General features: G+C 32.9%; 1 protein-coding gene across 5 annotated transcripts in view; it reads right to left on the reverse strand.

Annotated features, from left to right (window-relative positions):
• The window catches only part of LOC105347683 (tyrosine-protein phosphatase non-receptor type 13), a 36,386-nt gene extending 22,739 nt beyond the window's left edge, over positions 1-13,647 (reverse strand). For 3 of the 5 annotated variants that reach the window (XM_034457915.2, XM_034457917.2, XM_034457913.2), the window contains exons 1-10: positions 13,536-13,647; positions 12,544-12,689; positions 12,234-12,406; positions 9,034-9,096; positions 6,050-6,142; positions 4,631-4,729; positions 2,413-2,608; positions 1,855-2,244; positions 1,553-1,576; positions 485-611 (exon numbers count right to left, since the gene is read on the reverse strand). In XM_034457915.2, coding sequence (XP_034313806.2) covers positions 485-611; positions 1,553-1,576; positions 1,855-2,244; positions 2,413-2,608; positions 4,631-4,729; positions 6,050-6,142; positions 9,034-9,096; positions 12,234-12,406; positions 12,544-12,664 — 1,286 coding nt within the window. In that variant the 5' untranslated portion in view covers positions 12,665-12,689; positions 13,536-13,647. Of the gene's footprint in view, positions 1-484; positions 612-1,552; positions 1,577-1,854; positions 2,245-2,412; positions 2,609-4,630; positions 4,730-6,049; positions 6,143-9,033; positions 9,097-12,233; positions 12,407-12,543; positions 12,690-13,526 lie in introns of all 5 variants that reach the window. The other 2 variants (XM_034457914.2, XM_034457916.2) reach the window with 2 other exon arrangements.
• Positions 13,648-16,712: the final 3,065 nt, after the last annotated feature.

The following is a 16,712-nucleotide window of genomic DNA, read 5'->3' on the forward strand; positions in this document are numbered from 1 at the left end:
AATTTATGGCCCCAGAACCTGATAAACAATGTATATGAACATGCTCATTGCTGTTACTGGTATGTTACTAAGTTGAACAGCTCATGGTATAGTTGAGCATATACAATATGCTTCACCTCCCCCATGTTCTATTGTGCACTAACTGTTTCAATAAATTCTCAAATTTTCACAAAGAACATTGTAGGGGATACTGGAACCACTCAATGGATGTACCAGAAGATTTTCTACCCTTCTTAATAAAATAGAACTTCTATCTTGGAATTTAAGTAACTACATGAAGAAAGTATGTGTGTTTCCATTGGATATATCATTCCATAGAGATCGAAGCATATTAGATCTGTAACGATAGATAAAATGCTCAAGCATATTCTTTTCATTATAATCATAATTATTACATGTACATGCATGTATTCACATATCCAACATAACATAAAAAAGTACACATTTCCTATTACGTCCAAATAGTCATCCCTGAGATACCAACCTATAATGTTGCTGATCCTGACTCAATGACATCTCGCTGCTGATTATGCTATCTCGGTCTGAATCTCGACCGAGTCTTAGGGCAATATCTGAACCATGTTTCGTATGAAGACCAGGGGTATATGACCCTAGAAAACACAAGCTTCTAATTGAAAAACCCAATTTATATCACAGGTAATTTAAAAAGAATTTAAATCAAAACCAAAAATTGCAAAAAAAACCCCAAAAATTGATATATTAAAATTTTAATCTATAAATTATTTCTAAATCTACCCTACAAATTGTGATAAATGCAAGTTACTTTTAATACAAGTCTTTTAATGAATATTTCAAATAAAAAAAGTTTTCAAAATAAAAAAAGATGTATACAATTGTGCATCAAACTTATTCATTCCACCTGTGAGATACATATACTTCTGTTCTATTTATACTAAGGAATCTTAAAACTGGTAACAACAAATATTGCATCAAGTGTATATGAAGAGCAATTATAAAGTCCTAAACAAAACTTATAAAGAGTTATTGATCTTAATGTCCCCAACTCCAACCCAAACCCCAAAGAAAATAAATATGTGCTGTAACAACATGGATACCGGTAGTTTAATTTCCCTTTTTTAACCTTTGAAATTTTTACTTCTTTTCTATCACAGATTTTAATTAATTTTTTGCTGAGAGGTATCAACCAACTAGGTTCAATAAAACACAAAGGGCTACAAGAATCCTATTTACATTTGATTCACAATTGGCTGCTTCCATTTCAGTGAGTGTAAACAACAACATCAAACAAACTACAGATATGTTATTTTAGCATCAGTAGTCATTTCCCACCACCTCTCTCCAGTAAATTGATTTCTGCATACATGAGATGTCATGAATATTCAGAATACAAACAAGTTTTTGATGAACAAGATGGTTCTAATACATTATACATAGAGTAGAACTGGTGTATTCACATACATATGGCTTATGATATGCATATCATTACATGTATTATTTTTGCATGCATATTATGTGAGTTTTTTGGTATTAAAAGCAAAAAAAAAATAAAAATCATGCAATAAAAGATTACCTCCTCCATGCTTCATGTACTTGGCTAAAGGCATCAATACCCATAATCAGTTTGTTAGGAAGTGAAAATTATCTTTTATGGTTGCATTTTCAATCATAGATGACTTAGCCATACCAACAAAAACATGCTTCTGATTAACAATCCGTCATTTTCAAAGAGATCACATTAGTTAATTCTTGGGAACATTCAAACCTACCCCTTACTAATCACCCCCTTACTAAATGAACATTGATTTTTATTCCATTCCAATCATCTACTCATAATGCACATATTGTATCAAAGATTAAAACATTCAATCTCACCTTGTGTAAATGACATTCCAGACAGAACAGATCTGGTGTCTGACCAGGGTAGGTCAGGGTTCAATGTCAAAAGGTCATGACCTTCATACCCCTCAGTCATCAGCCCCCTCCTTAGTATCTTCAGTTTCCTCTGCCTTTCCTTTAGACGGAGGTATTTCTGCTGTGCTGTCTCGTTCATGTAGGCTCCTGTGCCACTGGCTGATCTACTTCTGTTCTTGCCACTTTGAACCGGTCCCCCATTCAGGGCCGAGGTGAAAGTGATGTCAGACAAGTGGTACGATCTCCCTGGGGTCATTGTCACATGCTCAATGTAGGTAGGAGGCTGGGTAAAACTGGGGTGATACATAGGTTGTGTGTGGTTTTCTTTTTGAGACTGATGATTATCTTTATCTGCAGTAGAGAGAGAGAGGGGTGTAAAAAACATAAAATTCTATATCCTTTAAGATAACTGTTCAAACAGCAGGTGAAGTCTTTTTTCCCTTCTACCATAACTTCAACCAAACAAAACATAAATAATGCACAGCAAAAATCATTAAAAGCAAGTATTCTGTATCTTACCATCATATCTACTATCCCTGTGCCTTGACCTTGATCGAGACCTTGATCTGGATGGAGACCTTGAGCGAGACAAAGATGACCTTGACCTTTGTCTTTCTCGTCTCCTTGTGTACTTTTGTCTTCCTCTTGACCTTTGCCCTCTTGAGGAAGCAGAACCAGTATCATGGCGACTGCTATGGCTTCCGCTATGCTCTTCCTGTAGAAAAATGAAACAAACTATCTATAAAGTTCTGTCAATACCAAAAAATTCTGTTAGACATGTACATAGCTTTGGAAAGAGTAGCTACATAACTAAAGCTCTATGGGTCAGTTTGGATTAACAGACTGTAAAGGTAGATACAGTTCCGTTCATGATATTTCATAATTAGAAATTTAATTACTTCCATAGATTCCTTATTTGACATAAGTATTTAATTCGAAAATACTGCCATTTTGTAACAGATGGCAAGGAAATAATTTAGCAAGTTCATACGGACTCTGAGAATTTCAAATTTTCGGGAAAGTGCTTAGATTTCAAAATGAATATTAATTCCTTGTGTTTAATTTGGAAACTACAGTAAGTTTTCAGCTAGAGATACATTAATGATTAGAATTTGTTCATTTGTTGTATAGCCATTCCCTTAGTAATATACTCCAGAATTTAACAGCATTACTTAACCACTGGTTACAATTGTGGTGACTTTATTTGAAAAGTTAACTAGTCTGTCAATGACGTGGTCTGTAGTAGTAAAGTACATGTAACTGATCTATTTTTTTTCTATCAGATACCTCTATGGAGTAATATTTGTCCATCCTCTGAATATTGCAAAAGATGGATCTATTTAAACAATAAAACATGTGGGTGTCTGAGAGGAGAATCTGACTTTATTTATTCGTCTACCGCTATATATATAATGCACTGTAAATGTCAGCTTTACTCCAATTCCAATAAATATTAAAACGAAAATGTTGATCATCTTCCCTCAAAATCAAAATCTGATTACAGTAATATAAATCATAAAGCTTTTCTACCCCAGTAAACCATCAATAATGAATTGTTGTTAAAGAAACCCAAACATATGAGATATAAAGTCATGATAAAGATAAAATCAATTAAAAAAAAAAATTTATTTGTAGACTTTGAATGTTATTTCATAAAATTCATGGTTCATTTTGAACATACTTATTATTATTCAGTATTGCAAATTATTTTTTTTTCAACAGGTAAGAAACTTTTACAACTTTGCAAAAAACTTTATTACTATGAATAATATCTTAGCACACAGTCCTTAGGAGTCAACAGAAGTGAATTTCTGTAAACATTTAAGTCTTTTTAGACTCTGCTTTCAGAGTCTACGCATGCGCATTTATACAAAATATTGCAATTTTATGATGAAAATGCAAGGTCTACAAGCATTAAACTTGCAAAGTACTGCATGTATTGGCAGGCTCCTAATTTGATTAAAAAGATCCCGAATATTTTAATTAACTATCCATTGTATTTGCACAAAATACATATTCATTTGCACTTAAAAAAGTTACTCATCTTTGAAGTTGGATGTTCTGACAATAAGTAAAAAGTGAAATTCATGAGTTTTTGGTGATATATTTTTTTAATTTAAAGGTAATTAAAAATATACATTATATAGAATTGTCTGTGGCCTATGCTCCACAGGGGAGTGAGAAAGGCTCAAGTCAAGTAAGTCAAGTCAAAAATATACATAATTATTCATGAATACTGAATAATTTAGCATGTAAATGATTAAAATGAGACTATACTTTAGCTTAACAATGATAAATAAACATATCAAAGTATTTAATTTATTCTTAACAGTTATAGTTGTGCAGGATCAAAGTTACGGGTGAATTTTTTATTTTAAAAATTGATCTTATGTAAACAGTTTTAAACATGACATATATATGAAACCTAAAAGTTTTGACACATCAAAATTATTTTTTTTTTTTGAGAATTTGTTAGAACTAAGGGACATAAATCATACTTTGTTTCCATTAGAAACGCAATTTTACCTCAATACATAATGGAGCCAAAGACTGTTTTCGAAATTAACACCGTTTTTTGAGTCCCAACAAGACTGTTTAATGTCTTTCATAAAGATTATCTATGTAGGCTCAATGACAATTAATTGCCATCAACTAGTTTATCACTTGACAATGTATATAGTAATTGCAAATTAAAGTTATAACCATTAATGGTTAGTTAAACACTTATACTCTGTACCTCTGAGCTATCGCTTCCCATTATACTGGAGTAGATTTTCTTTGTGTACAGGGAACTATTCCTAGCTTCTATGTGTCTCTCTGCATAGAGAGAAAAAGCCTGCAAGAAAAAAACAAAGAAGTTTTAAAGTACAAATAATTTAAGAAACATGTGATAATGATCACCAGGTATCCTAGAAATCTGAATATTTCATTATTGATAAAATAAATAAATAATCCACTTTATGATGCAAATTTGAAGTTTATATAACAAAATATATATAACCCTGGTATTAATTATCAATGATTTTGGAGAGTTTAAAAATTTTCATTCTTGCTTAATTCACACTGCAAAATTGTGTCCCTTTGCAGGGTCAACCACAGGTCAAAGGGGTCTACTGAGGCTGGAACAATTTAAGGCAAGATGCAAACAGATTTTCAATGTCATATGACAAAGAAACTTACTGAAAACTACCAAAGTTACTGAGTAAATTTTTTATAGTTTCTCCCCAAAAGATGACAAACAAGGGACGTGACTTTTGGAGAGTGTAGATCAAACTTTTTTTCACCCCAAAAAGTCATGATGAACTTATCAGACATCTGGTTTTCTATATACTTACATACTAGCTGCAATAATGTAGCCCTCTCCGATTTTTTATATCTGATGTTTACTGGAGAGGGCTACAATTCCACAGGATCTCCGTAATGGTGCAAAATAAATTTTTTAATGCGGCTGACTTCGGTCTGAAAAGATCGATTTTATATTTGACTTCCTTTAGATAAAATGATTTTTTAATTCAGGTTGAACAATTTAACCGTATATAAACCAAAACCAGATAAAACACAGCAGCATGTTTACCAGTCGTCTTTTTCAGCAGCCATGACAGTTCTCGCGTGATTTTATGGATGTACGCTTGGAGTTTTGATGGGCTTGATAACGTGAATGTCAGTGTAAATAATCGATCTTACCTCGTTATATCACTAAAACATCATTTAAGGAAATGGTATATAATGGAAAATTCATATTTACCGCGTTAATTATGTTTAAAATAGGGGAATTCCTATATTCAGTTCAAGATCCGCTCCTGAATTCTCATTGGCTGTCCAAAAATAAAACCGGTCAAGGTCGGTAAACATGGCGGACAAATTCAACTTTCGTTGTTGACATACACGAAAAATAACCGATATATGGACTATACTTGATATTTTTGGATTAATTTATGCCATAGACATCTACAACGTTTGAGTTCAGGTAAGAAATGCAAATGTTATTGTCATTTATAAACGATTTGAGACGAAATCGTTGCGGGAGTGAATCACTCCCGCACTTGCACCATTACGGAGATCCTATGGAGTTGTAGCCCTCTCCCCAAAAAAAAAAAAAAAAAAAAAAATCGGGAGAGGGCTACATTATTGCAGCTACTTACATACATATACTGACCTGTATAATCTGGTTCAATGTGATCCTTGTATCTGGATCCACATCACACATGGAGGCAAGAACACCCTCCAAATTACGGCTGACAGAAGGCGCCTGAAATACAGTCCAGTTAATTGTCACTATTGATCCCTTCACAACAGGTGTTACCAGGTGTTACATGTGTTAGCCAAATATTTCTTATTACCACTGTTCAAAAGGGAAGGACTATTTTGTGTTGTGCCAAATTTGATTGAAATTGGCCAAGTGGTTTTAGAGAAGAAGTTTAAAATGTGAAAAGTTTACAGACGGACGGACAGACAGACGGACGACGGACAAACTGTGATCAGAAAAGCTCACTTGAGCTTTCAGCTCAGGTGAGCTAAAACCAAAAAAGATCAGGAGACAAAATTAACAAATTTCAATAATCATTAGAAGTTGTGCAAAAAATTATTTAATTTTTTTTTTTAGTTTAAACAATATTTATTTAGTAATTAGAATCATACATATTACAATAACAGTACATAGAAGATTGAAAAACAAGCCAAAAGGCTTTTGTTAATCTCATTCTCGTCAGTTTACAAATGAGAGGAGGGTAAAATTTTCAAGTACAATAACATTACACATAAACAATGATTAGGAAAAATGTAGGGGAAATGAAAAGGAAATGAAAGGTGAGAAGAGAATAGCTGCAATTGAGTATTGAGACAATTGTAAACAAATTTTTTTTTAATTTTTTTTTTTGTTTTCTGTATCTATAACATCATGTATAACAGTGTGCATACATGTATATTTTCAGTGCTTTAACATACATAAGGAAATTTTTTGTAAATTGTATATCTCCTTGCTTGCTGCTCTACTTGCTTATTCAAAACAAATAAATTCTTTTATATGTACTGGTATAGAAATCTCCATATAATGTATTGATTTCACAAAATGTAATCTATACTATTCTTCATCAACCAACATCAGAACGTTCTTGATCAAATTTGCTTATTTGAAATGAGAAGAAAAAATGGGGATTAAAACTTAAATAAGGAGCATTCAAATATGGAAACAGTCAAGAAAAGAGAAGAGCATGAGAAACACTGGAAATTTAAGCTAAACTAAAAGTGCCTCAACAAATGTGCCACTTGGCAAGTGGTACTGGTAGTTAGGATGGGATAGGTATTGTTCATGGAGGCTACACAGCATTGAGATATCAAAAGAACAGGTAAAGCATCTAGCGATCGAAGGTATCAATAATTTCATTCTAATTTAACACTGAATAATCATGGGTATCTATAAGAATTTATTAGGACTTTGATGCATTAAACCTTGTTCTGGGAATTTAAATCAATACTTCTGAAATACTAGAATATGTCCTCATTAAAATATGCGAAGCTGTCTCATATACCTGTTTGAAGCTCGAATGAGTGAAACCAACACCATTTGATCACTTCGGTTCAGAGAAATTTCATTCTATCAATCTGATTAGAATGAAAATTTAATGATTTTAATGAACAAGTCCCAGGAAACTACCTTAATGAATAAACAAAAGAAATTTTTGATAAAAGAACCCAAGTAACATGAGTAAACAAAAAACTCTTCACAATAAGTGCCAAAGCCAAGATATCCACATATATAAAATAGAATCACATTCTAATTTCGTTAGCAGAGTGCTGAACAACAAAGAATCTGGTGTTTCTAAAGCTGATTTTCTTATATTTATCAGGGCTTTTAATAAGTAAAATTAAAACAAAAACTGATACCATGTGCAATCATTATTCAACAGAATATATGCAGTAAAGAGGTTTTGACAATATTTCAGCCATGCAGATTTTGTGCATTTGATGTATAATTATAAAGTAACTGGTCTTTGAGGAACTTAATTTTTTATTTTTAACGAGTACAATGTTTATACCTGTACAAAAAACCTTGAAGCTAACCTGTTTTTATATGTATAAGTGTGTTTGATATTAAGCTACTGTCTATGATTCAATGTCAGTGCATCGAAAAATCTGCGTCTATACAGGTTGTAATGGACCTATTGTCTCCTTTGTTGACTCAACCTGAAGAGGATAGATGGATGTTATCCGTTTGTTACCTGAAGCAAGCTTGATAATTAAGGAAGTCAAACACTTGACCATTACCGATGCATACCATGGGACCCATTTTTTGTTGAGTTATTTGACAATCAATCTCTCTGACTGAACTTAACTATGAGAAAAGTACACAGACTTCATCACTGCTGGCATCTATCGATGCATCATATGCACAGTAAATCTATTGATAAAGTGGGTAAAGTGATCGAGTGGATCCAGAAAACCGGGTTAAACATTCTATAACAAAGAGCCCTCAGATTTCTTTTTTCGGATTTCCTTCACATTTGATCTACAAACATCGCTCACCTTAACAACAATAAGTATGATCAAATCAGCTTAATAGAGTCATAATTCAAATTATCTTGGCAATGTAGTATAATACATGTAAATCCTGTTTAAATAAGAGTCCATTTTTTACCCTGGATGTTCTTATCTTTATAATCAAGTCCCTTTTCTAACAGGATGATTTTATAGTCATATAGCTGCAGGTCTGTAGCTCCCGGTCTGAAAAAATTTGTTTACATGTAAAAATGGCGACTCTCGATCTCGACGTGAATTTAACATACTTCATTTCCCCAAGTCGGGAACCGTGTTTTGGGAAAAATCTGAGGCAAGTAAAGAGACGGCATCAGTAGAAAATTGCATGAATAATTTAATGGCAATTATTTTTTCCCAGAATTTGTGTGTAAATAAAGTTAATCAGTCCAAAACTCAGCGTATTTTTGTGCACCGTAAATCGCAGATTTTTACTATGGGAGGCACTGTAGCTCCCAGGTCGTCCATCCAAATTTTATTAGAGGCAGTAATACATAATTGCACACTAGGTCTAGCTTACACCCATTTTTACTGTGTTGAAAAGGGTTAAAATCAACTTTTTAGTTTGTTTCCGTCTATCAATCTGTGTTATTAATGACATGAATTTACCTGGCTCCTGTGTCCTGATTCCAGTGCTTTAATCAGGGATTTCCCCAGGGAGTATATGAAACACTGAAAAGGAAGCAAGAAATTCAATTTATGATCATAACTACACATATAGTTGAACTTTGGTATCTTGAATACTGATATCTTGAATACAATGGATATGTTAAAGTGATTTGTAAGCTCCAACCACTTATACTCTAAGTAATTTACCCTCTGTACTTGGAATACTTGGATATCTCAAAGTTTTTAACCAGCCCCATTTAGTTCAAGATAACAAGGTTTGACTGTATACTGTAAGTCGTTTTAATTCAATGGTGTTAAAATTTCACGATTTCTAATTAAGTACCAATCGCGATGATTTTAATTTCACGCTGCTAAAAAATCAATTGATCAGAATATAAGCATTAAAACATTTTTCGAAACTAATGGTGGTATTCACGATGGGTTTAATTTTGTGGGAAAATGATGAATTGCAAACATAGTGAAATTAAAACCATTGTGATTATTTGCCAGTCTACAGTATTAGCTTCTGTGAACTCATTCAAATTTGTTGAGGGGACAATTTTCATTGCTTGGCACTATGTTAATTAAAAGTTCATATTGCATGCTGGGCCAAATGACATAGGGATGTAAATTTGTACTTTCCTTTTATTGAATGATATAAATCAAATTTTATATTTCATTTATTGTGATGGGTATCAAAGAAATCCACAGAAACTATGCCAAAATGAATATGTTAATCATTTCAAAGTACCGTACCAAAAAAATAGAACTAATAAGCAAACTGCATAACAAGCAAACTGCATAGCAGCATCTTTTACAGTATATCTTAGGTATTATCAGCTTGCAGGGAATAAATCATGTATAAATCTAGGGACTAATACTCTACATTTTTGTTGGCTAAGAAAGCTCTTACATTGCATAATTCCTTCACCAGAGGATAACACATTATGGCATTCATCATGGTCGTAATATATGACTTTCAAGAACACTACTTCTCCACTTCAAGAATAATATTGATAAAAGACACACTAAATGTACATTGTAATCTGTATTACATTTGTTTCATGGAAGAGGAAACTTGCATGTTTTTCTGTTTTGAAATGAAGTGATAAAACTCTGATATATATCTTAAACAAAGAAACTCAAATCAGCGTAGCTGATTTTTATGATGTTTTAAGAGCAAGTGAATTATCTAAAAGTTTGGCAAGGAACCAGGGGAGAATTTCAATTAAACTATAAATAGAGATGACAGAGAGGTTTTGTCTAAGACTGGCTTTGGTATTTCATTATCTCTGAGATTCATTATTTGCTTTCCCACATCTTTGTATTCCACAGACATAGATAAGTGAGCTAATCAGTATAGTGCTGAGACATTATAACCTTACAATTTCTTAAACCCCAAATTCATAGCTCAATTAATAACAACATTTATACAGTAAGAAAACTGTAATATGACTACAGATCAAGTTTAGTGATTCTAATGACTTGAAAATAAATATATAAGAAACATTGAAAATATTCACATTTTTGCCAGAAATACATGTGTAAAAATGTGGCGAAATAAAAAATAAAACAGCCCATGAAGAATCGATTCCAAGACAAAAAATAAGTTAATGGACATTTGCCCAGAGGCATCTGAGAATTGCTTTGTACATGCATGTAGAGTAAAACTATCCTGCACATGTTGTGGTGAGGGCTGACTCACAGAGACAGGTGCAGATATGATCGAAACATCCCTGTTATACACCTTTGTAATGCCTTTGTCTGACAGTACACAAGCATCTCCTAGTTTATGTGGAAACTCTCAAAGTAAGCCGCACAGGATGAAATATCAGGTCACATAATTGCCCCAGTTTTTTTAATGAAATTAGCTAAACCAATTTTTTCCTGTAGCTTATCTATTCTATTTATCATAGTTGGGTTTTTACATTTTAAACCCCCCAAAAATTCATCTAATAAAACCCATTAGGAATATATCATTAAAATTAGCTGAAACTATATAGATGAAATCATGTCTCCACCCAGATAATTAGGATCCCAATTAGTAGAACAATTTACTGTTCTTTTCATTAGTAATATTTCTATTTAGAAACACAACACAACCAATCCATCTCAATTCTGACCAAATTGCAGGGAACCTATAATTAGATTTCTACAAACAAACAAGGCATTAAGCAGTACACCTGAGAGAGAGTATCCTCCTATTATAAAACAAAAACAGGGCACCTTGTGCTAGTCAATGTAAACCATCAGAACCACAGGCTCGGGTCTGGCTCATTTCCAGACACAGTAGATTAACCCTGATAGAATAATCACAAAGCTTTAATTGTCTGTCTGACCAATCATTAGTCAGTTGTGATTGTCTCTGATTAATGGCAGAAGGACTATTCTTGTACATGGTTTTGTGCATTCTACTACTGCTCTCTGCTATTGCTATGCTCATCAGTGTCTTCTTAGGTTTTTGTGTTTGGAATGGAATCTTATACATGATCAAGACCATGTTCATCTCTTGAGATTAACATCAACGGAATGCCATATTATCATAGATCAAGGTTGCCAAGATTAGATACATGTATCTATGCAATTTTTAACCTAAAATTTTTTTTTAATATAACAAGATTTTAGTATTCTAGCTTCTTCGACAGAATTTAAATTCAAATCTTAACACATTTAGCAAAATAAAACAAAATCATTCTAAATTCATCACAAACTCAGCAACAACAAAAAAAAGTTGATATAAGGATTTTGTATACTGATATCAGATCAGCTGCAGCTGTTGCTTAAAACACATCACACCTCCAATGCTCCATAATCAGTAGTTTGGTGCTTTTTTGGAGAGCACTGCACATGTGGACAATAAAATTTGACAGGATAGACAATACACAGTAAACTACAGATTGTGAAAGCACAAGCTTTTTCTTTTCCATTGTATACGTGAGTCACTAAACGTTCTATAGCTGGGAGTGGATAGAAAAATCTGGAGTTTATCATCCAGTCAGAAAAATCATGCATGTATTATATTTTGGTATTTTGTGAAACACACGAACACATGATAAGCAATTTACTTAGAGCACATACCAACTCTATCTCTGGTAGCGGCAGATAATTTCATCATCACGAGGAAATAAAACCCACTCTTACATTTTATCAAATATCAAATTTATAACTAATGACTTCTGTCTGTTTTATGATAGGCTCACCTTCTCCGCAGCTTGGAGTGTTTTGATAGGAGCATGTTGTGAGTCTGGTGGTAGATATCTTGAATCCTTGCTCTGGGAAGGGGATTCAGAGATCTCTACCCCACCATCAGAATGAAAACAAAGGGACTCTGGGGTTACCACGAAAATATCCCTCGCCACTGTTTTGTTTTCTTCTAAAAAACACAATCAACATTTTTGTTATTTTTTTAGTATTTACAATAGGCATGTTGACCATGCGCTGAATCTATCATCTTTATTTTTATATCATTTTTATTTGTAATACAAAGTTGGATAAAATCCTGTTTTCTACCTTTTGTAATCTTATTGAAATAGACAGCACATTGGTTCAGTATTGCCCATACGTACGACTCTGCCAGGGGCGTGCCACTGACTGCCAGGGCCTCACTTAGAGAAACCACAATACCTGGCATTGTGTCAGTTTGATCAAGATCTCATCTACATGAAATAAAAACAAAAATTATAAATGGATTTTTGCAGAATTGACCATTTGGGCCTTAAATAATATCAATATTCAATAGTTTTTCTATACATTCAGAGTAAATTTTTCTTATTATGTATCTGTTAAAACTAGGCTCTGATATGCAACTTATGAAACATGTAAGATGGATAGATACATGTAACATTGATTCAAATTTTGATAATTATAAATAATTTTATATATGGAGATCAGTGCTGAACCACTAAAACAAATAGGCCCTATCTCAGAAGTTTGGAACAGACTTACATATTAATCATAAGGTGCAGATATGGAGCAATAAAAGATGTTTTAGCATAATACATGTATGAAAAGGTAAATTCCAATTTTGATACAGCCAAACTCAGTTGCAAGTACACTTGATCATCTATAAGTTATAGCATTACTTAAAAAAAAATTTCAACTGTTCAAACAATAATTGTCAAAAATGATTAAATTTCAGACTGATGCTTGCACGCGAAAGTTTTGTGGCAGCATGTGATAGATATATGAATTTATACATAGAGGTCATTCGGATTAAATTCAGGTAATAGCATGCATCTTTTACCGTTTGGCCACATCTAAAATGATGACCACTTAAATCGTTGTTAATAAGATACACATATTTGATTACAGTTACAAACATACAATTAATTAAAATTCAGGTTAATATAAATAAAACGAATGTTTATTCTATACAAGATCTTTTGGGAGATGAAGAAACTACTCCAATAACTCGTAAAATCTCCATAAAAGGCGCGAATAAGTAATGGATATTGATAAAACTATGTAAAAGAAGAATGAGATTTTTTTCTTACAGAACTTACGTCTAAAATATTATCCAAAAACATCCATAATTTCACGAAAATTCAGAAGCTCTTTCCACACGAAATTTTGGGCAGCCGCCACAACCCGCTGTCAAAATGTCTTTTATGTTTATATTTGTGTCGACGAATTTCATTGGTTGAAAGGAATACGAAAGAGAGACAACTCTTTAGCTCACCTGCTTTCTTTGTGTTCACATATTTTTATTTTTTGGGGGATGGGGGTGGGGGGGGGGGTAAATAATGATATCTAATATGTTTTACGGTGCTACCGTTATGGCGAGCGCAGCAAGAATTACACATACCTTGCATCATTGTCAACTTATAGTTTTATTTAGGTATCAACGAACGTCGAAGAATTTTTGAGAGAGTATTGCTCTACAATAAGTATGCCAAATGTACTAATTTTAATGGTTATGATACATACAATGCAACCCCCTTCCCAGAGAGAGAGAGAGAGAGAGAGAGAGAGAGAGAGAGAGAGAGAGAGAGAGAGAGAGAGAGAGAGAGAGAGAGAGAGAGCCCGGTATCTGTTTTTAGGTGTGTAATTTCCCACTTTTAAATTTAATGGTCTGACTATATGCAATATCTACCTAATTTTTTTAACTGTTTATTTTTTTCATTTTATTCCTTTTTATTTATTTCAAAATGTCCTATTGTTCATTTCCTCCCTATTCATGCATGCACAATTAGCTTAAAAATGGATCGTTATGACAGTAAAGTGTGGCTCTTGCTAATATATATATATATACATAAAATCTCTATATTAAAAAATTTTTAAAACAAATCATCCGTCAATGAGGCAGGTATCGCAGTCTATTCTGGAATGGCTAGTACACGCATTACAGATGTTTGATCCACCTCTAAATTTATCGCGGGAAATATAGCGCGAGTGCACTGTGACGTCATCTCTCGACTCGATACGGAGGTATGGAAGCATGTAACAATTCTTTTGAGTCTCGCCATAGCATATGCGGTACTCTAAGTAAACGTGTCTTCAAACTTTAAGTCACTGTAAATTACAAGTTAAACGTCGGCCATTTTTGGCATAGCACCACGGGTGAAAACATTAGAGAGCATTATGGGACGTAGACAAAAATTTTTGTTTGATGAACTGTAGGTTTAGCTCGTTCTTTTTCCCGCGCACACTGGTCAGCTGGTTCTTAGAGCTCGCTTCGCTCGCCGGCGCTGTGCGCCGGCGAGCTGCGCTCGCTATAAGGCACTAAAAAATATTTTAATCATAGGATATCGGTAGAAAATAACAAAATACCAATTTTTGGCCGTATTGGTGACATGAATATTACGTTAGGCTATTATATTATCATACTATATATATGTATTACATTATCATATATATAAGCAAATGAAACTGATGAATAAAGATATGACGCTTTAAAACGATTTATCAAGTGATATTAGTTCTGCTATATGAAAATCGTTACATAATGTTATTTATATCTCTGATAATAACATCTGGTAATCTAAAACGTTTTCAATATACAACATTCCATTCAATATTGGTGTGTGGGGGGGGGGGGGGGCATTCCAAAAGATCTATAAATTCAGCTTCTTTTTCTGACTGGTAACAGGGTTAGCGGTCTTCGTAAATATAATTTGGTGAAAATAAGAAAGAGATAAAAAGAGGAATGGAAATATATGTAGAAACAATTAGGACATAATAGATTAATAAATAATCTAACGCATTTTCGTAAACCTTTCGTAAAAGTAATACCATTAAAAACATAGTGCCGTTTCGCTTTATTAAGCTTTATTATGTATGTGTCTATTGGTTATCGTCATATAGCTACTATCTTTCATTGGAATAAATGCAACGCTTTCCCACATAACAAATTTACAGCATGACAGTTAATCAAATCTTGGTAAGAGCTACAGTAACCCAAGTTTTTATTAATATACCTCTGGTTAAACAATGGTTTAAACGATCATAAAATGCACCCAAATGTTTGAATTACAGAATCTTTAAGAAAAGCTTTGGACAGGAAACATATCTTAAAAAACTTCCAAATGATTTAAGATTCATATTTACAAAATTTAGAACCTGTAATCATAAATTACCTATTGAAACTGGAAGATGGAATAACATAGAAAGATGTCATAGAATTTGTTCATTATGTAATAAAAACACTTTGGGTGACGAATACCACTATGTTATGGAATGCCATGCATTTTCTTTACTCTGCAACAAATTAATTGAAGAAAAATATTCCACAAATGTTAATACTTATAAATTTGGGAACCTTATGAATACCAATGACATTGATTCATTAAAAAAATTGTCCATATTTGTTTAAAAAAATATTAGGTCGTTCCATTTAACTCTGTACTCTTTCTAACTTGACCCTGCATTTGTACATTTGTAAATATTTTTGTTTTTTGTACCTCATGTACCATTGATATGGTTTGAGAGAAATAAACATTCATTCATTCAAAATTAGAGTTCACTTCTATACATTTTGAACAGGTAAACCCATGAAAAAAAATCAAAATCTGGTATTAGACAGAAAAGTTATACAAAAGCAAACAAAAAAAATCAATTTTTTTTTAATTACTTGTTTCAGTGGTACATTTTAAACAATATATCCCCTCGTTCTATCCATTTGTCAAATGAACAAAACCCAAAGACATCTGATGAAATTACTTATGTACAAAATTATAACACGGAAAGCATTTATTTCTATCATATACAGTCTATACAATAACAAAACCACCTTGATAGGTTTCATCATTCACGGGTTTACTTCTGTCCTGCTCTGTTTGATATTGGGTGACCGTGAGTTTTTTTTCTCAATTCTAGCCCCCCTTTTGACTCCTATAACATTGAATGCTACTTTATTAATAATATCAAAAGCTGAATTAACAATTTAGCATTGACCTCATGGGCATCTTATCTGCTCGGTTCTCTAGATCACATTAATATATATGATAAATAAATCACGATAGTTTACAGCTAGGCTGTAATTATTTCTGCTGATAGAAGACAGAATGCTGTGTAAGATTTTATCAATACAAAACCATATACCAAAAAATCTACTCAATATACTTTTAGTACGTAACATTTCATGTGTTTATTTTAATGTTGGATCATCTTCGCTAGCCAAGGATGACGTTACACGATGTTTCTTTATGGAAACACCGTGAATCGTCTCCCTTGGGTATATA

Source organism: Magallana gigas, chromosome 7 (genome assembly GCF_963853765.1).
Source record: "Magallana gigas chromosome 7, xbMagGiga1.1, whole genome shotgun sequence".
Classification (NCBI taxonomy): Eukaryota; Metazoa; Mollusca; class Bivalvia; order Ostreida; family Ostreidae; genus Magallana; species Magallana gigas.